At 42.6% G+C, this 21,452-nt stretch overlaps 1 protein-coding gene across 5 annotated transcripts in view; it reads left to right on the top strand.

Annotated features, from left to right (window-relative positions):
- Nucleotides 1-21,452, top strand: part of ZNF423 (zinc finger protein 423) — a 228,120-nt gene that overhangs the window by 114,862 nt on the left and 91,806 nt on the right. For all 5 annotated transcript variants that reach the window (XM_027646764.1, XM_027646765.1, XM_027646767.1 and 2 more), the window contains one exon: nt 16,484-19,707. In XM_027646764.1, coding sequence (XP_027502565.1) covers nt 16,484-19,707 — 3,224 coding nt within the window. The remainder of the gene's footprint in view (nt 1-16,483; nt 19,708-21,452) is intronic.

The raw sequence follows: 21,452 nt of genomic DNA on the forward strand, positions 1-21,452 counted from the left end.
ATTTGTGATCCACAGCACATACAGGTTCAGAGGTGATATTTTATTTGTTTGTTTCTGGAGATAGAAAAAAATGCTGGCAACCAATAGATTTTGGAGAGGGTGTTTTTTTTCCCCCCAACACCTATTCTAGGGAAATGTGTGAATGGAAAATTTTGTTTCCATGAATTCAGATAACATCTGTATTAATATGGTATATTGTAAGGATCATTAATGTTCAGAGTATATTATCAGGTGTTCGCTAATGCACTTTTGATGAGCTTTAATGATGCTTGCTGTAGTGTTTTTTCATCTTTTCTCTCCCTCTCCCCCTTTTTTTTCCTACTCGATTGTAATAATGACTTAGCCCAGGTGGTAGACTCTATCCAGAAAGTGCCCAAGGGAAATATTATTCCCTAGAACCAGCAAACATCACAGATAGTCATTGAGTTCACTATGGAAGTTTCCTCAGGAGGGAAGATCTTGGATCTCCCCTTGTAGTGTAATAATTTGGCCTTGGGATGAGGTGGAGAAATGTCAGAAAGAAACAAGATGAAAAGTGTAAGTGGAGGGGAAAGAGAGAAGCCAATAATGCATGGTAACTTTTGAAATTACTGATTTTGTTAAAAAATAACTTGTAATAGAATAGGATCCTGGAAAATATTGGATTGCGTGGAGATTATTAGTAAGGAGCACAGTGCAGTTCAAAATCACAAGACTGAGTACATGTACAAGGATAGGGATTTTTCCCTTTGGATGTCCTGGGGTAGAGGTTGGTTGTGATCATGCTAGAAAATACTTCCTTAATATTTGTCTTTTATAGCTCTCCTAATCTGCACTGTCAGTCAGTAAACATATTTTCAAGCCATAGTTTCAAGGTCCTTGTTGTGCCATCCAATTGCACAGAAAAGCAAGTTTCAAAGTGAGCGTCACAGATACACTGCGGCTTCCCTGAATAGCCACGCTGTCTGAAAGTGCAAAGTGAAAATACAGTCAACGGTGATAGAAAAATACTACAAATACTTTGAACTGAGCAAGTTCTTTGTAGTAGTGAGTTTGCAGAGTGTCAGGTATCACTCACTGTGTGCCATTAAGATTTACTGGCAGTAGCCAGCACGTGCACCACCAGCAAGAGCAAATCACGTTGGTTGTTCGAAAGATGGTCTCTTGTAAGTTTACCCAGGTTTACAAGCACAGGAGAAGAAGGGGGTTCTTTGTTTTCTTATATTTTTTCTGAATCTTTGCTCCATTGTTTGTAGACGAATTCAAAAGTAAAGTACCCAGGAAGAAAATTATGCTGTTAGGTTGCTTTTGGCTATGCTATATTGAAAGCTATACTTTGCAAATGTAATCAGTAACAGCAAACGGTGTACAAAGGGAAAGGAGTCGTGTTGTTGCACACAGTGCTTTCCATTTGCTATACAAAAGCTTGTTTCAGTAATTTTGTGCCCTCTGCTTTCCAATGTCTTTCCTAGGCAGCAGCTGAATGTGGGCCCCTGTTACCCCAGGGCTGGGCATGTGTTGTGGGGAGACCTTTCACAAAGGGTGCTCCCAGCAGGGAGGCTCAGGCACAGCTCCCCCACCAGTGGCCATTTTGTCTGGAATAGATTTTCCTTGAGGTTGTTTCTACTTCTGAAAGCACTTTGCACCATCTCCTAATCCACTCACATCTGCCCCTTTTAGGCTGCAGGAGCCCCTTAATATTCTCCATGGATGGGGCAAGACTAGAAGGACACTGGAAGTCTCCTAAAATGGAAACGAAAAACCTAAGTGATATCTGGCCCAAAACTGTTTTAGATTTCTCTTGGAAAAAGAGGCTTTTTAGTGGTCTTTTACTTCTGGGAGCATGGTTTCCCTCCCCAGTGAGATGCATTTTATGTCAGCTGTTTCTATATTAAAAAAAGTCTCCTAAAATAACTGCTTTTGGCTTGTCAGCATCTGGCAGTCCTCTCCTCCTCAAGCAGGCACCACCAAGGTCCCACACGAGCACAAAGGACCTCTCCCTGTATGGCCCCTGCAGAGAGGGGGGTGCCTGGCCCGGCCGGGGTCACAGGTGGGGCAGCCCGAATGGATTGCACTGCGGTTGCTTCTGATGTGCCTGGCCCGTGCATGCACACCCCGATTAAATTTCTGTTCTTGTCAGTCCATTAAACCTCCCAAAGTGATTTGTTCTCCCCAGAGAATCAAGGGAGAGGGGGTGGAAAGGTAAAAAGAGAAAGGAGAAAAATAAAGAAAGGCTGGCGGGAGGAGAGGGTGAACCAAAAATGAGTAAAACAGAGCTGCTCAATCCAATAGCCAAGTATTACATTATAGACTCCCAGTTTGGATATAAACAAAATGTTTCCTTAGAGCAGAACCGCATCCAAAAATTCGAAAAACTGTTTTCCAGAGCTGAAACAGACGTGTTCTGTCCTGCCTCAGGAGTGGGAGATGGAGACTTACCTCTTGCACCCCTGCTTCCCCCCCAGCCCTCTCTCCCCACATGCCCACGCATGTGTCAGGCCCCCATTTGCACTGTGAGCAGCCAGCAGGATGTTTTTGAGGGGTTACTTATGTTTTATAGCTGGATTCCCGGGTGATTGCTGCTGCCAGGGCAGGCAGTTGGCTGTCTTGGCTCCTGCAGCAATTGTTCCTCTTGCTGCTGCCGAGTCCTCCCCTTCCTCAGGCCAGGCCTGTGAGTGCTGCCGTGGCTACTGCGGCTGGAAGAGCCCAGCCCCTCACATCAGGACAAACACCGTTTTCTGCTGTCCACCTTATCTCTGCTGTCTGCCCTGGGTTCAGCTACCTGCCTCCATCTATGCCATCCTTGGGCTGATTTCCATTGTCTTCTCATAGCACTGTGTTGGCTTGCCATGTACCCCGATGGCCCTGATTTGAACAGCCGGCTCTGTTGATATATTGTTCAGCACTGCAGAATTGGGTGGTTTTGGCAGGCTGGTGGTCTGGCTTGCATGGCTCTGTGTCACAGTGACCACCACACAGTGGTTTCCCCAAAACATCCCTTCAAAGGGCTAAGGATGGAGCAGGACAAGGCTGCGTCTCTTGATGGGTTTCGGGTCAACCAAGTTCTTAGCTTTGGAGAGTCTTTTTGTCTTAAAATATCATCCAGCTAAATTGAAAGTGTTTTCTAATGAAACAAAAAAACCCATGCCAAAAGACCATGAATGTTGTCACCAAAGTTAATAAAAGTAAGGAAATTAATACTTATAGTTGACCTCCAATACCTAGGCACAGTGGGGTGTAGCAAGGAAGTAGTTAGAAAGGCACCATGGTGAGCCCTAGCAGTGAATTACCTTACTTTTATTAACTTTCTGACAACCTCAGTGAATTTCCTTTCTTTTTATGAAGTGATTAAAAAAGCTAATCAGATCATGTAATTAAAATACATAATTACACAATCTCAGAGTTTTTCATAATTACTGTACATGGTAAATATTGTTACCTGATAACACTTTGCACAAAAATTCTGACAGGAATTTGTGTAGGATGGTTAGGCGATGTCTGCTTTCCAGTGTTTGCAATGGAACCTTTCCTAGTGACACTAGATAGATAAAATGTCTTAAAACGGAAAATATAGCGAAACTCTAAAATAATGACTCGCTTGTCCTTTTTTAATGCTTTTGTACATATTGGGCAGCTGGTATGTGTTGACACGGTGTGTTTCTGTGCATTTATAATGGCTGTTTCCTTTGTGCTCACACCTCTGCTTCTGTTTTGTTAGGCACCACCCACTGGAAAATGGGTGTTTTGATACAAAGCAACACAGTAAGAAAAAAATCAGATCAGATCCAGTATCTCAGTTCCAGCCAAAGAATTAAATTAAAATGGAGTCCCTCTTAAGCCTGTGTACAGTGACTTCAGGGTAGGCATGATGTTGCAACCTTCCTGAAGTCAGGAGGTCCTGGACTATGGTTATATTCATAGGAAATCCAAAGATACAAGGTGTGATAATCCTGAATAATGGGAAAATTGTTACCAAAAAAAGAAAAAAAAAATTTGATGTGACTTTAACAATCAGCTCCTAAAATTCCAGGGCCCCAACCTCTAATTGTTTGAAATTGTACAGAAGACGCTGAATCTTAAATACAGGCAGACAGTTTGATCCTGATGGGGAGCCAAAGCTGGTATTCAGAATTCTTGGTACTCATACTTTCATGTACTAAACTGAGTATGAGATGGAAGAAGTGGGTTTCAGTTTCACAAGTAATTCTGGCTAAAAGTGTGAGGAAGCAGTTACTGAATTTTCATTTGTCTGATTTTGTTTTTGCACGGGTGAGATGGGCTAAAGATCTTATTTCAGACAGCAACCCAGGTTATCTATGGTCAGAAAATTGTTATATCCTGAAAATTTTTGCCTTACTGGCCACAACTAAAATAAATATTAGAAAAGCCTTGACAAAACAGGAAATTAATTTGTGAATTCTATCTGGGGAACCTTGTTCTGTCAGTGTTCTATGGGAGGGTTACCCAGTTGGTGACTCTGTCTGGGAACAGAGCTTTAGCTGTGGATTTGGGAAAGGGTCATGACAAAACCCAATGGATTCCAGGGAGGTGGCAAGTGCTTTTTGGTATTTAGGTATTTTAGGACACCAGGATTTTTGCAGCAAGTGGTCTAAGCTTTAAAACTCTTTGTGTTTATGAAAACAATAATTTTTCATTTCCTTTGGGGGTGTGTGTGCATGTTTTCAGCCATTAATTGACTGGAGATGGTTTTTGTGAATGTATCTGGTTCTGGAGGTACAAGTGTGTCTGTCAAACCTCTGATCCCTGATTTCTCAGAGAGTTTTTGTTGGGTTTTTTTATGTTCTTTTACTGGTTTTTTGACCATTTTTCCTCTGCAGGAAATATGCCTCCACCCCAAAAATCCATCTCCAGCTTCCACCCACTTTTTAATTTAGTGGACTATTCTGTACAAAGCTGTACCATTCTGTAAAAAGCTTTTCTGTACCTGTAGTGTCAAGATGAATTTTTCTAGGGTACATTTGATCTCTCCCCACTGCCTCCTCATTTCTTTTACTGAGTTGTTTAGTCTATTAACATTCCCAGATACTTTTTTGTAAGTACAACCAGTCCTCATCATGTGGACAAAGTTACAAAGCTATTGACTATAGCTTTTCCCTTTATTTTGTTTAATTCTCTGATATCAGTGCCAATGCCTGTGTGAGACTGCTCTCAAATGGAAGAAGTGCTGTTAGCGAGTCGGTGGGGAAACAGATATTTGTTTGCAAGTGCCAAGACATTTGCTGTCCCTCCTTCTCTTCAGGGATAAATTGAGATGATTCAGTGTATGCTTCAACCCTAATTTTAATCCCATTTAAACAAATAATTGTGCCCTGCACCTTTACTCATTATAAATTCGCTCTCTCATGTATCTGTGGCCAAGGCACAGAGACTAGTTACTAACTAGAATAAATTGTACTATTCACATTTGTGGGAGGCAAAAAACCAACCACACACGTGTGGTCAGAAGGAAACCCACATTGCTGGTTAAACTAGAGCCAACTGAATACAGGCAACCAACACCTAAGACTGTAAAACAGTTCAGGAGGAAGGTGTCTGTGCTGTTGGGGAGCTTTCGCCGCCCTGTTGCAGTTCGTGGGCAGTGTGTGGTACCTGCAGCTGGGGCTGGAAGTGCAGCCGTGGCTGGAGGGGAGGTTTCTGCCAGGCTCTGCTTGACTCTTGGCAGGAGCACAGCAGGGCCGGAGGGGCTGTCGTCTCCTGGTTGGATTCGCTCTGGCTCCCCAGCTGCGCTCCCCATTCCTGCCTGCCTGCACTGATGAGCATCCTCCCTACGGGAGGCTTTCTCCGGTGCGTGGTCGGTGCTGACTGACATTCTGAGAAGCCTCTAAAGAATTCAGAGATGCTCAAAAAGTCTCTCTGCAAACTTGTGGTGTAGATGGGGCGCAGCCTGGGTTGCTCTCAGTGCCTGGTGTCTGCAGGAGAGGGATATCCAGTGTGCCATGACTCCGGGGTGCTTGGAGTGGACATCACTGGGGTCATCCTCTGCAGCTGCACAGGTGCTCAGCAAGGTCGGGTGTGGGATCCCTCCTTGGACTGCACCAATGCGGCTGTGAGCCCTGGGATAACAGACCTTAGCTGTTGCCACAGCCTTTCTTTTGAAAGCCTGAGAGCACAGTCACACGATTTGTCATCGGGCCCTTCAGTCAAAAGGGCAAAGATGTGCTGGAAGGAGAGAGCAGCTTTCGGTGGATGGTTTTGTTGTGTGGTGCAGTGCAAGTCCTCAGATCACAGATGCTGGGTCACTGACAGTTAAACTTGAAAGGACTCTCATGCAGCACATTTGTTGTAGGGGAACACTGGTGTACCAACAACAATTCTTACCAGGTGGCAAATACTTTTGTTTGCTTGCTTGTTTTAAAAGTCTCTTCTTGTTTAAAATGATGGATGCTGCTATTAAAAAAGGAGTAGCATTACCATACAGCATGGAATACACATATCTCTGAGGCAAGCCATGCTGTTTGGCTTTCATCTTGCATAGTACAAAATCTATAGTTATTTTCTTTTTAAACCTTTCAGTTATTTCTGTCAGGTATTGATAAATGGAGAATTTCCTTCCCATCTCTCTTTCATGCAGTTCCCCTCAGTCCAGTCACAAGCATCGTGCAGATTCATGACTGATGTCTATGATAATCAGGAACGTGCTTCATATTCACCAGTGTGCTTTTACATTTGTGGGTGCTCTTTTTAGTGTTAAACTAATTATTTTTTTAAAAAATTGTTCACTAATAAACCCAGAGCCCTAACTAATTGTACTTTACCATAATGCATACTGTCCCCAAGGGATGGGAGACTTACTTAGCTGGAGCAAACCCCATCTCCAGTCTTGGGTTAGGTGAGACTGGCAGCTTCTTCAGCTCCAGGGATACCCACTGGGGTCACTGGGGCACACGAGCCCCTCCAAAACCAGGCAGATGAAGGCCCTGAGGGGCTCCGCTCCCCAGACCTATGGAAGCTGTGATGTTTGCAAGTGCAGCATCGTTTCCATTCACGGACACAAATCTTGACTCTGAATTCATGAAAGGGACAGAGAATACATGCACCTTTCTGAAAATATCTCTACATTGAATGGGATGTATTTCATATTTATGTCATTTGAATTTTCAGAAGTGTTAACTACTGTTCCTATTGAATTCAATAGGATTGATGTGAATACACAACACATTTGGAAGTCAGAACAATAATGCATGTGTGTAGCTGTAGAACAGGTTACTCGATATTGTTTGTCACATGTAATTTATTGATTTTTCTTCCCTTCTTCTTTGAAGGCAGTATAAAATCTGGTGGTTGTTGGGTTTTACTGTTTGTTTATTGCTGAGTAATTTCAGGCAACATGTGTTTTTCGGCATTAGGTCTATTCATCATGAACATCAACCCATTAAAATTGTAAGCGCGTCACAGTTTTCCCACCTAGATCAAAATGAGAGTCTGGAACTGCCTACTTCTTTCTAACTTAACAAGCTGGTTTTATTTTCCCCTGCAACTTGCTCTAATAATATGACTAGCTTTAAGTTCCTCAGGCTGGAAAGCTTGGCAGTAAAATCCTGTGCAGGGCTGAGCTTTGAAACATGAGCTTTTTCTCAGGTTTGAAACATGGCAATTGTCTTTTCTGCTGAGCACTGATGGAAAATACTCATTTAGGAGCAGAAGTCTGTTCTTGGGAAAGTAGTTTTCATCTGTTACAGACAGGGACTGCAAACCCATTTTCTTAGAGGTCAGGTCACCACATAACATCAGTTTCAGATTGCATCATAGAAAGCCATCCTAGAAATGCAGTCACTTCTGGTGACCCCAGACAGAAGACAGAGAGCATTTTTGGTGTCTGGTCCCAGTTTTCTCACTTCTTAGTGGTTCTTTTGGCTCACAGTAGATACATGACACAAAAGTGGAAAGACAGTTCTGCACAAATGGAATCCCCACTCTAATATTCTCAACCACCACCGAAGCAGATAGGTGGTTGTCTTAGTAGTAACAGCAGCTTATCAGAGAAGTCTTAGCAAAACATATTTTGTCCTAGCTTGCCACTGCCCCAGTATTAAAGGCGCTTGCTCCTCCAGACTGCCGCCCACACCATCAAAATGAGCTCTGACTTGATTCTGCACAAGCTGAATATCCTGTGGCAAAGTGCTGCTTGTCCTTGTCCATACTGGCTTCCAGAGCTCCCTGTTCACTATGCAGGATATGACCCTTAAATGAATTTTATGAACGAGCTAAATGGATTGTAATTGATGACTTAATCTTCACTTGAACATACAATGCAAAAATATGAAAATGAGCACAGTAAAGCATTAAATTAAATCACACCAGTCTGGTCTGTTCATGGAGAAAAGTCTGTCCCTCTTTACTTTCACCTTCTGTGTTCATTGAGTTTCTCCAAACAGCAGCTAGTCTGTGTTGCTGATGCTCAGTTATGGATATGCACTGAGGGGAAGAGCTTGAGCTGAGTGTGTCTGACCGCACGTGCCTGAGGGTACTCAGCAGAACAGCCTGAGAACAGGTGCCTGCTGTATCTTAGAGCTGCCCGATCAAATGGGAGAGAGGAAATAATAAATCTAGGAAATTAATCTCATGCATTTCATCCCACCAGAAAGGCTGTCCCGCTGGCCACATGTCCACGAGCGGTTCGGTCTCAATGCTTGGGTGTGGGCTGTATGGGAAGCACCCTCCCTGCTAAAACCAGCAAAACACAAGGAAGGGAAAACATCTCTATATATAGATTAGAAAATGTATGAAGTAATGCATGTATTGCAGAGACTTTCATGGAGGCTGGTGCTCTTTCACTGCTCCAGGCTGGATCTTTGGCTTTGCAAAGGGGGCAGTGCAGGGCCCAGGCCTGGCCCCACTCATGCTGTGATCAGGGCAGGCTCTGTAAATCTGCCCTAGGGTCTGCTCAAATCACTGCAACCCTAGGTTGTATCCCTAGGTTTAGATAAAAAAGGAAGCAGGCAAAGCTCTTAACCGCTGTGTGTTGTCTCTTTGTTTTGTATAATCAAGTGTTGAAATCATGATAAATGTTGACGTCAAGTAGCAAGAAGTGCAGAATATAATTGTGTGAGTGTAAGGCCAGTGGGGTCATATGAGGTTTGTGCTGTGGCTAACATAATATGAAGAAATATTACTAACAATTAGCATAAGCATTACCATTTATTATAACTAATTTTATAACTAATTATTATAAGTAATAATTATTCTACTAGGATTATTTTCCTGAGGGCTTTATCATTCCTAGTGTTTGAAAGTTGTTCGTGTCATAGCTGAAATTCTTATTTTATAATATTCTCTCTATGTGACTCTTGCATCCGTGATGTGTGCGGGTGACTCCATATAGAGTTTTGTTTTTTCACATGTCTTAAAATGTGCCTTTTTGCTAAATGCTCTGTAGGTATCAAAGCAGGCAAGAATGACACAGGACTCTCTAGGTAGCAGGGTAAGCATGAGCAGCAAGCTATTAAGATCTTTCTGTTATTTCATTGATGATTTTGTAGGTATCATCTTCTAATCTCGCTTAAAAAAGACTGAATGTGCATTTGAACATTTCTGAAGAGCAAATTGCTAAGCAAAGTATACATATAATCCTAACGTTTTGGTAGAAATAGGGTGAGTTATTATTGATTCACAGAGCACGACAAAACATCACTGCATGAATTAGCAAACAGCTGTTTCTAATTTGAGTTTAGAACTGTACACAGAGGAACTTGTTTTAGTGTTCACTCCTTTCATTTATAATGAATTTTAATTACCGCTACAGGTGAGAAAAATGTAGAAACAAGCTTGTATCTTGTGGAAGAAACAAAGGAGAGACAGATGCTAACAGATTTACAGTCTGTGATAAAAGGAATGTTTTGGTACACTTTACATGTAATTAGAGTGCAGCTGTTTTCAGTCCCAAGTCCATGATGCACAGCAGAATATAGTATCTGCTGCTTTTCCAAAGGGAGTAAAGAAAAACAGTGATTTAACTCTGAAAGCATTTAGCTTATTCCTAGATCTAACATAAAACTTTCTCCTCCAGCCCTATTATGCCATTTATTGAAGTGTGAAATAACTTATTTAACGATACGTTAATTTTTTGTTACCAGCAAAATACAGACTGTTTGACATAAGAAAAATAATGTTAAAAATAGTTTCTGATTTTATCATCTGCATGGAATTATGGATCACCCTGTTGATGGTCATTACTGAGTCTTGATATCTGCTTATGGGAGACAAGGGCTCAGGCATGCATTACTCTGGCTTAACAAGTTTCTGTATATCAACTAAGCTTCAACACACATCTCTGTGTGTGCTTTTAACTTGCAGCATAAAAAAGACTAATTAGATGTATCTTTGATCACTACAGAAAGGTTTAAACAAAACCAGCGAGGTTTAAACTGTCTACGTGTAACAGTTTATCTGTGGCAGACATCCCAGCAAGTTTAATGTTTGAAATTCTGCACTACATCTTGTGCTGATTTTGTATTCTAAATACAAAGTTTCTCTCTGCATGAGAAGAAAAATTAGATTATATATACTTTCCATTGAGCCAGACGCCTTTCTTGCTTTTTGAAAAAATTCACTAAAAAATAAATTGCAGTGCGAAGCTGAGAAGTTGGGAAAAGAGTCACTAACCTTTGGGAATTTAGTCCAACAAAAATGCTTACCTCAGAAGTGAATGATTAGGTATGACTGCATTTTTCTCAAGTCACAGAAAACAATGAAAGTACTGCCTGTGGTGCCACTTACATTAGCACCTCTTGGATTTTTATCCAACTTCAGGTTTGCTTTGAACATTTTATACATATCTCTCTCTATATATACATTAAAAATGGCATACTGCCTTAGAATACAAAACTGTGAAGACTGTTTGGTGAAGGAGCCAACGTTGCTGAAGGCTGAAGCTGCGTACAGAGTTCCTCAGAGCAGCCTGAACTTCCCAGGGCCTCCTCACTGCCTTGCCTAACGGTGGGTTGAGCAGTTCTGGGGGACAGTTGCGTGATATTTTTTGAGGAATAATTATAGATAAGTTGCAGACACCTTTTTCCCATTGTTTAGTGAGGTGTCTCTGAGTGTGCATTAGTGCGGGATTTCAGTCACAGCCCAGCAGTTACTGTCCCATTCAGATGTAGGTGCAGTCTCGGCACACAAAGGCTTTCACTGCCATAAGGGCTGGTGGTTCACTGTCTATCATTGCCTTCTGTGACACAACGAACAGAAATGTTCAGTGAAGCTGATATATGCATAGAAATTGAGTTTAGAATATTAACGATACTTTTAATTATTAGTTATAACTGTGCGGGAGATGTGCAGGAAAATGGGACTAAACAAGCCAACAAAAAATTTAAGCAAAAAAGCTGTCACAGTCCACTGAAAATGTTGAAGCTTAAAAAATTTGCTATGTAAACTTGATTTGCATTATTTCACACCAGCACTGCAGTGTAAATGAGCAGCGTATGCTATGTGAGGTTCTTACAATAATCCATTGTGATGATCTATCATTGGCTTTAATACACAGTGCAGCAATGCAAAATTTGCTGTAACCAGTATTGAGGATTTTTTAGTCCTTAATCTCTGTGTTTTAGTCTCATAGTTAAGCATCTGCAATAATAATAATTTTTGAAATTGGCAGCATTTCTATTGGGCCTTCCATCTGAGGATGTCTCGGGGTTTTCACAGCTATGCAGAAGTAAGCCCTACAATTTGCCCTTGAGGAGTAGATGGGGGTTTTTTCTATTATGGAGATGAGGAACTGAAACACAGTTCAGAAGCGTGTTTTATGATGCCAAGCTTGTTTTCAAAAGTGAGTTACTTTTTGGGTGATAGAATTCCATCAACTTCCAATAGCTTAAAGCAATTCGAGTGCTTTGACCACCCGTAACTTGTGTGCCATGAAGGGGCTTGGAGAGAACCAGGAGTCTGAGCTTAAATCAAACAGCAATCCTTTCTTCAGCAATTGATTTTGGGGGTTTGTGTTTGTTAATTGAACTATTTCTCTAGCTCTAGAGGGATAAACAGGAGAGAAAAGAACATGTTCTAAATCTAACCTCCTTGGTTTACTGTCCTGCACAGAGATGCCTTCTGAGCTCAGGAGGGGAGTCTCAAAGTTGCCCTGGAGTTTTTTTGATGCCTAATCTGGGTGTGCAGCCTCTTCTGAAGCTCGTGGTGCTCGGTCTGTGTTGGTGGCACCCAAAAGCTGGAATAAACTGGCCTCCCATACGGCACTGGCCACATTGAGACGTGCCCACGGTGTGGAGGGATGTACGGAGGCCCTGTGGAAGAGCCACCTGAACTCTCTACATGTAAGGGAGACAGAGTAGGGAGATTTCTTCACTGGAGGGGAACCCGATGATGCTCCGTGCTGATAAACAGGAGGGTTTAGGCAAGGATGAACTTCAGGCCCAGGCCAGCAAATGTGGTGTCTGTGCAAACCTTTTGTTCTTAAGAGAAAATGCAACTGGCTGGGGGATAGCCTGGGTTTGTGCAGCTCCCACCCATGAACGCTGACCCCCAGGGCTGGGGTGACCAGGCAGCTGAGCTGGCCTGTCCCTCTGCAATCCCTTCAAATGGCAGCTCTGCTCAAAGTCTGGCGGAAACATAATGTTTCCAAGTAGCTTTGGGTAGGGAGATGGAGGAGAGTGTTTTGCAGGGACTGTGAAATTTTGTCTGGTTGATTATATTTCTATTAGCAAAATAACTCTGAAATAATAATTATATCAACGTTGTCAGTGTATGCTGAGATGGCAGTGCTGCTTACTCCTGTCAATCTGTGGTGTGCTGTTTGTCTCCTTTCTAAGAGAGATCACATTTTTTTAAGACTTCATTTTATTGTTTTAACTTCATGACTGTATTTCTGAACTTGGCTCATGTTATCTGGAAGACAAATAGAGAATGAAGTATGATTTATACTACAGTTTGGCTAAATTGTTCTTATTAGAAGGAAAAATACATTTATTGAATGCATTGAGGCTGGAATTAGCTCTTCACTGATGATGATAAATGCTTGCAGTCCTGTAAACGTGCTGAACATTACGTTGCTAAATTACTGTACCACTTTGAGATTGATTATCAAGAATGGCCCTTTAAGCTTCATGACCTGCACATATATCCTGAGGACTACTGACATCCTGAAGCTTCCTTAATGCTCTTTTTTTCCTAATTAAACTTTTTATTGAATTTTCTTACCCTTTTAATACTTGTTTTGATTCTCTTATGCGCAAATGACAAAAGCCTTGCACTAGCCATGTGATTCTCTATTTTAGAACAGTCCCACTTTGCAGGATTAGCCATTTTTAATGACTTTAATCTCCTTTTTGAAAGTGATTTTTCTCATTCTGCTACATTCCTTTGATTGCATTAATGTAGAATTATTATTCTAACCATCATTGCCAGACATGTCACACCACATCTAAAATATATCTTCCCACTAAAATATTACTCTGGTAAAATACCTTAGAATTTCCTTCTCAGTTCATTAAAGGTCTTTTTTTCTATTTAATATGGCAAGTTAAAATTAACAAGGCCATTTTTCATTCCACAAAGAGATTAATGATAATGAGTTTTCCCTAATTTCTTCAGTTTAGGCATTTAGTAATTTAGTATCTTGTTTATAAGAAGTCCAGGCAGGTTGTTTCTCAGGCTTAAAGTTTTCTAATTATTTTAAATTTGTAAAACTATGAGAAAATGGTGCAATAAAAAGAATGTAGAGGCAAAACATAAAAATAGGTGAAAGGTCCAAATCAAGCTAACAAAAGGAGACAGTTTTGCTTTTACCTGTCTATGTAAATGCTTCCATTTTTATTACAAATCCAGCTTTTCAATCTGAGAAATGTTAATTTTTTTGAATCCAAATTATATGAGCACAGCAATGGCTTTGTGCTTCGCTCACAGAGTAATACTAATACCAGCTTTCTTGGATTTTGTTTTCTCAATGGCCCAATATGTTTGAAGAGCAGCAGCTGGAGGGGAAATGGCCCTATTTGAACGTTAAGAGTGTGTTTTGAGGTAAATCAGTTCGTTTCAGAGGAAAAAGAGACTTTCTAAAGATTTGTTCAGTTTGCGTGGTGGGCCAATGTAATGGTTGGCATAAGTGCATATGGATGTAATGAAGTTAAAGCAGTTGGCCCAGCCTGTGTTACCACTGGATTTGGCCCATTGCATGCAGGGTTTCAGAGCTGAACAATGAAGCTTTATTCAGTGGGGCCGTTTGGAGTGCTCTGGGTGCAGCCCTTCCTCTGTGTGCCGCTGCCCAGCGCAAGGCATGACAGCAGTCTGACTGTGACAGAGAAGGTATTTAAAATGCACGTATTTTTAAAAAGAATTTCTGCAAATGGACATTTTAAATTATTTTAATTGCAGCCAGTAACCTCAAGCAGTAAGTAACACAATGGTGGAGTGCTTTTTCTCCTGTTGTTGTTTTTCTCCTTCCCCCCCTCCCTCCTCATAGAGAGCAGCAGCGGCAGCAAACGCAACATGTGCTGCCCTAGTTCAGGCCCAGCATCCCCCTCGTGCTCCCCTTTGTCTCCTTGCCCCTGGAGGAGCCCAGCTGGTGAGAGGAGGGAATTAGGCAGCCCTGAGCTACCGGCACCTCCCCGGGGCCCCTAATCCGGGCGCTGGCAGCCGGCTGCCTCCTTCCCTCCGACGGCCCGTGGCCGCAGGTCCGTGGGGACGGAGCCCCGGATACGGCTGGCGGCGGAGATGGGGGGATGGCGGGGGCTCCCTGGGGGCTGAGCAAAGCTGTGCTGGCAGCGGGGTGGGCGGCGGAGGTGGCTTAAATTGGGAACATGAGGCTTTGTTGCAGCCGCAGAGAGAGAGAGCCATTCATGGTCGGGGGAGTGAAGCCTGAGAAAAGTTTACGTAAAAAATCAGGAGCTCGTTGCCTGTGTTTTAGGTTTGGGCTCCGCCAGACTCGGAGGAGCTGGTTGAGCACAAAGACCCTGAGCATCTTAGAAGCGCGGGTGCTTGCTGAGAGTCGAGGTGCATTTTGGGAGCAGAAAGAAGAGTGTTCCCGGTGTCCAGCATCGCTCTGGAGCAGGAGGTTTAGTTACACCGGGGAGCGGAGCTCTCTGGGGAGCACGGGGCGAGGGGGGCGGACGCCTGACCTGTGCATCCTGAGAAACAGGCATCCGTGTCGTGCGGGAAAAGTTGTTCGGTGTGTGAATATTTGGTGTAGTTTTTTCCAAGGTAGCTCCTCTCTTTCTTTCCTGGGATGAAAAACAGGTCTTTGCCAAAGCAAACGGTGCCACAGGAGCTGCCTCGTACGGTGGTGATATCCTCATTAGCCGAGCCTTTCTTTGAGAGCTCCTCTGCCGTACATGTGCTCTCCTCTGCCTGGTGACTCTGCAGTTGGCAGGCACGAGGAGTGTGCGTGTGGCAGCCTACACACACAGTTGGGGATTTTTTTTTTATTGGTTTGTTTTAGTAAAAGCTGAAGTAGGAACATTAAATGTTTTATAAGGACAATGTATCTCGAGAACCAGTTCCTTTTCAGAATCTTCAAATGTTTATGTGGCCAGCGCCTTCCCTCATTTACATGAACTTTATTTTTGCTTCATTCTGTGGTTTAGTTTTATATCAGACTAGAGGTGGTTTTGTTTCGCTCAACACCTCTGCATTTGTTGGAATTAGGGTATTTAGCTCTCTTCTGTTGCATGTTAACAACTCTGTTAATGAAAGCTGACAACATTTTATGTATTTTTCCTAAAATGACTATTTTGCTGCTGGAATTGGTGCTGGTTTTTGTTATGGTAATATTGAATTATAAAATATTTTCCAAAGCTTCATATTGAGCAAAGGAAATAGTTACTAAAACAGAAGCTGGGCCATTGTTGGTTTATCCTGAAGTTGATTCTTTTGTGATGTCTTTATATGTCCAGTGGTGATTTTCCTGGGCTTTTTAAAATTTGGTTTTGTACCAAAAGGGCAACATTACCTCTTATACAAGCGAACGTGGTAATGGTGCACATCTATTCTCTGATTTTGTTCAGCTGCTTCAAATCTTACGCTTTTATTTCACCTACATGTTCGACTCTGCCTTTTAGCAGCCTTTAATTCTGTTACAGTTTTGAGACAGAATTGAAGGATTTTGTTTAATGGAGGCATTACTTAAAATCATCTTGATGTAGCATTTAAAAGACCCACAAATTCACAGGTGATCACTTAACACTGTAGCTTTTCGAAATGTTTGTATTGCTTCGTTGCACATTGTGTTTTGCTTTCTTTATTCATTGTTTATTGCTTTACAATACAGTAAGCAGGTGTTAAACTTGCTAAAGAAAAACGCTTTTTATTAACACTAGGTGTTGGCATATTTGTGAATTATGTGTACAAATATATTTTTATATCTCCTTCTCAAACCTCCTTTGAAATTCAAGAGGGTTTTTTGGGGGGTTTTTGAGTTGAATTTTTTTTTTAATGCTGTAGTAGCAGAAGCCCATAGTGTTGTTGAGAGCTTTGTCCTTATTTCACAGATGCACTGGGAATTGTTTTTAATCTCCTTTCTGCTTTCCCATTACAGATGGTGATGACGACCCACAACTCTCCTGGGTGGCTTCATCTCCCTCCAGCAAAGATGTTGCATCACCCACTCAGATGATAGGAGATGGGTGTGATCTCGGCATCGGGGAGGAGGAAGGGGGGACTGGCCTGCCATATCCGTGTCAGTTTTGTGATAAGTCCTTCATTCGCCTGAGCTACCTTAAAAGGCACGAGCAGATCCACAGTGACAAACTACCTTTCAAATGCACCTACTGTAGCCGGCTTTTTAAGCACAAGAGAAGTAGGGATCGCCACATAAAGCTTCACACAGGGGATAAAAAGTACCATTGCCACGAATGCGAGGCTGCGTTCTCTCGCAGCGACCACCTCAAAATTCACCTGAAAACCCACAGCTCCAGCAAACCGTTCAAGTGTACTGTTTGTAAACGTGGGTTTTCATCTACCAGCTCATTGCAGAGTCACATGCAAGCTCATAAAAAGAACAAGGAACATATGGCAAAGACTGAGAAAGAGGTGAAGAAGGATGATTTTATGTGTGATTACTGTGAAGAGACATTCAGTCAGACTGAAGATTTGGAGAAGCACGTAATGACGCGCCACCCACAGCTTTCCGAGAAGGCCGATTTGCAGTGTATTCATTGCCCTGAAGTATTTGTAGATGAAAACTCGCTGCTCTCACACATTCATCAAGCCCATGCCAACAAAAAACACAAGTGCCCTATGTGCCCGGAGCAGTTTTCTTCAGTGGAGGAAGTCTATTGCCACTTGGACAGCCACAGACAACCTGACTCCAGCAATCACAGCATCAGCCCTGACCCAGTCTTGGGGAGTGTTGCGTCCATGAGCAGTGCAACGCCCGACTCCAGCGCATCGGTGGAAAGAGGTTCCACCCCAGATTCGACCTTAAAGCCTTTGAGAGGACAGAAGAAAACCAGGTCTGTTGACAGAGAGGAAGGCCAGAACTGGTCTAAAGTTACTTACAGCTGCCCGTACTGCTCGAAGCGCGATTTCAACAGCCTTGCTGTTCTGGAGATCCATCTGAAGACCATTCATGCAGACAAACCTCAGCAAAGCCACACGTGCCAGATCTGCCTTGATTCCATGCCTACACTGTACAACTTGAATGAACACGTGAGAAAAGTGCACAAGAACCATGCCTATCCCATGATGCAGTTTAGCAACATTTCTGCCTTCCATTGTAATTACTGCCCGGAGATGTTTGCAGATATCAATAGCTTACAGGAGCACATCCGTATTACTCACTGTGGCCCAAACGCTACCACTCAAGATGGCAACAATGCTTTCTTCTGTAACCAGTGCTCCATGGGCTTTCTGACCGAAGCAACCTTGACTGAGCACATTCAGCAGACTCACTGCAATGTAGGAAATTCAAAATTGGATTCCCCTGTCATTCAGCCAACACAGTCTTTTATGGAAGTTTATTCATGCCCTTATTGCACAAACTCCCCCATTTTTGGCTCCATCCTGAAGCTTACAAAGCATATTAAAGAAAACCACAAGAACATTCCTCTGGCACACAATAAGAAGTCAAAAGCAGAGCAGAGTCCAGTTTCTTCTGATGTTGAAGTCTCATCCCCTAAAAGGCAGCGGCTTTCTGCTAGCGTAAACTCAGTGTCTAATGGTGAATACCCATGTAATCAGTGTGATCTAAAGTTCTCAAATTTTGAAAGTTTTCAAACCCATTTAAAGTTGCATTTGGAGTTGCTGTTGAGGAAACAGTCTTGCCCTCAGTGTAAAGAAGACTTTGATTCCCAGGAGTCTCTTCTGCAACATCTCACTGTACATTACATGACAACTTCAACTCATTATGTGTGTGAGAGCTGTGACAAACAGTTTTCTTCAGTGGATGATTTGCAGAAGCATTTGTTGGACATGCATACTTTTGTGTTGTATCACTGCACCCTTTGCCAAGAAGTTTTTGATTCCAAGGTATCTATCCAAGTGCATCTGGCAGTTAAGCACAGCAATGAAAAGAAGATGTATCGTTGCACAGCCTGTAACTGGGATTTTAGGAAGGAGGTGGATCTCCAGATCCATGTGAAGCATAGTCACTTGGGAAATCCATCCAAGTCTCACAAATGCATCTTCTGTGGTGAGACCTTTAGCACAGAAGTAGAACTGCAGTGCCACATCACAACCCACAGCAAAAAATACAACTGCAAGTTTTGTAGTAAAGCTTTTCATGCCATCATCTTACTTGAAAAGCACTTGCGGGAAAAACATTGTGTTTTTGATGCGAGCGCTGAGAATGGTACAGCTAATGGCATGACCCCAACAAATAAGAAGACAGAAGGGGCAGATATCCAGAACATGTTGATGAAGAATCCAGATACTTCCAATAGTCATGAAGCCAGTGAGGATGATGTAGATGCTTCTGAGCCCATGTATGGCTGTGACATTTGTGGGGCTGCCTACACTATGGAGGTCCTCTTGCAGAACCATCGTTTGAGAGATCATAACATCAGGCCTGGGGAGGATGACTGTTCTAGGAAGAAAGCAGAATTCATCAAAGGTAGCCATAAGTGTAATATCTGCTCAAGGACCTTTTTCTCGGAAAATGGCCTGAGAGAGCACATGCAGACCCATCGAGGCCCAGCTAAGCACTACATGTGCCCCATCTGTGGGGAACGTTTCCCATCACTCCTGACCCTGACGGAGCACAAAGTCACTCACAGCAAGAGTTTGGATACAGGGACATGTCGGATCTGCAAAATGCCGCTACAGAGCGAGGAGGAATTTATTGAGCACTGCCAGATGCATCCAGATCTCAGAAACTCCCTCACCGGGTTTCGCTGTGTTGTCTGCATGCAGACAGTCACCTCCACCCTTGAGCTGAAAATTCATGGGACATTCCATATGCAGAAATTGGCAGGAAACTCTGCAACCTCGTCACCCAACGGCCAGGCCTTGCAAAAACTCTACAAGTGTGCATTGTGCTTGAAGGAGTTCCGGAATAAGCAGGACTTGGTAAAGTTGGATGTGAACGGCCTTCCCTATGGCCTGTGTGCTGGGTGCATGACCAGGAGCACGAATGGACAGTCTTCGGGCTTGACTCCACAGGAGGTGAACGAGAGGCCATGTGGCAGTCTGAGGTGTCCAGAGTGTAGTGTCAAATTTGAAAGTGCTGAAGACCTAGAGAGCCACATTCAGGTAGACCACCGAGACCTGACGCCTGAGACTAGTGGCCAAAGGAAAGGTACCCAGACGTCCCCTGTTCCCAGAGTAAGTACTGCTGAACTTAAAATGTTTGAAGGATGAAATGTAGACCTTCAATGTGAGAACTGATCTGTTTGGTTTTTTTTTAAACTGTCACACTGTTACTTTATCAAATTACTTGTGCTAGTAAAAAACCCAACAAAACAGGAGTAAAGACAGAGTGATGCACATAGAAAAATTAAAAGTTGTTCAGCCTCGCAGGGTCCTTGATTCCTAGTGGCAGCACATCAGATTTTTTACCATAGAACTGCCCTAGATTTAGCAACAAAAAGCTAAAACACTTGAACAGTGGAGGTTGAGTTTGTCCATGAGCTCCGATTCTACTGAACTGGCAGATCTGAAAAAGCTGGGGCAATGTAATGAGAAAAGGAGATGCTGAGTACCCAAAACAACAAAAAAAAATCTAATCTGTTGTATATGAGGAAGGAGATTATTTTTTACTAGGGAAATAAAAATGAGCAGAAGGATGAAGAAACTCCTGAGGAAAAATATAGTGAATTCCACCCTACTCCCCAAATTCTCACCTAAAACAAATTACTATGCTAAAGAGCTTGTCCTTATGGATGTCTGTCAGAGCGAATGGTTTGAGGTTATTTGGATGTCTGTGTGCATACATGTGTGCATGCATGTACGTGTGTATGATTTTAAAAGAACCTGCTTCATGGCCCTTTGGTAAGTTTAATTTTCTTAGCAAATCTGGACATTGTTGTCTAATGCAGATTACATATAAGTGTGCTGTCCTTGACTGTTCACAGATAGCCTGCTTTCCCATTTCTTTGCTTACAAGTTATTTGGGAACATGCAGATCCAAGTAAGGTTCCAGAAGGCTACTCAGGAGATTAATATCATTTGCAGTTTATAGTCTTTTAAAATTATTTGTTGACGTTTTGGTTCAAGAATGGGCCAAGTCAGTCCTTCCTCTGTCAGGAACAGATGGAATGAGAAGTGGATTTTGGAAATCTTCTCAGGAGACCAACAGCAGACACATCTGAGTATTGATATCATCTGACATTTTTAATTAAACATGATGGGGTGAGATTTTCAAAAGTATCTAAGGAAATTAGGCACCCAACTCCTAATGAATAATTCCAGCCGTAGATGCCTGTTTATGTCAATCTGCTAATTAAAGCACCCATAAACACATCTTACTGAATTAAAAGAACCTGAAAATACCATTCAACTAGAACACCAGAGGCTCAGTAAGTAAAAGGAGACCCTAAGTATGTGCTGAGGATGTAGGCTGAGATGCTTCCAGCAGAGCTGGTGCAGGCTGTGTCCCGGCAGGACATGTCAGCTCTGGCTGAGCTTGGCTGTGCAGGGACACACTGGCACTGCCTCAGTGCCCTGACCCAGGCTCCTGAGACAATCCCACAGAAAGTTTAATTTCGTTTATATTTTTTTTTCTCTGTTAGTAAAACAACTGGATATTTTTCCCTCTGGGTGTGGTGAATTTGTGACTAAGCCTCCAGGCACACACACCTAATTTTGCAGAAGAATAAGAAATGGAAATATCCCTCCTTTGGTGTGATACCTTCTGAGAGTTCAGCTGAGGCTCTTGCTAGGTCATTGTCCTTCCTTCTCCTCCTCAGGCCTTTATTTCCTTCTAAATTCTTTAAAAACACCTCTGTTATCTTAGGTAGGACTAATTCATATTGCTATGCCTGTAGCCTACAGTATTACCTTTTCCTTCCTATGAGCTAGCAGGACACATTGCCATTTTCTGTCTTATTTCTTGCTTTAACACTTTCTAT

Source organism: Corapipo altera, unplaced genomic scaffold (assembly GCF_003945725.1).
Source record: "Corapipo altera isolate COAL_440 unplaced genomic scaffold, ASM394572v1 62, whole genome shotgun sequence".
NCBI lineage: Eukaryota > Metazoa > Chordata > Aves > Passeriformes > Pipridae > Corapipo > Corapipo altera.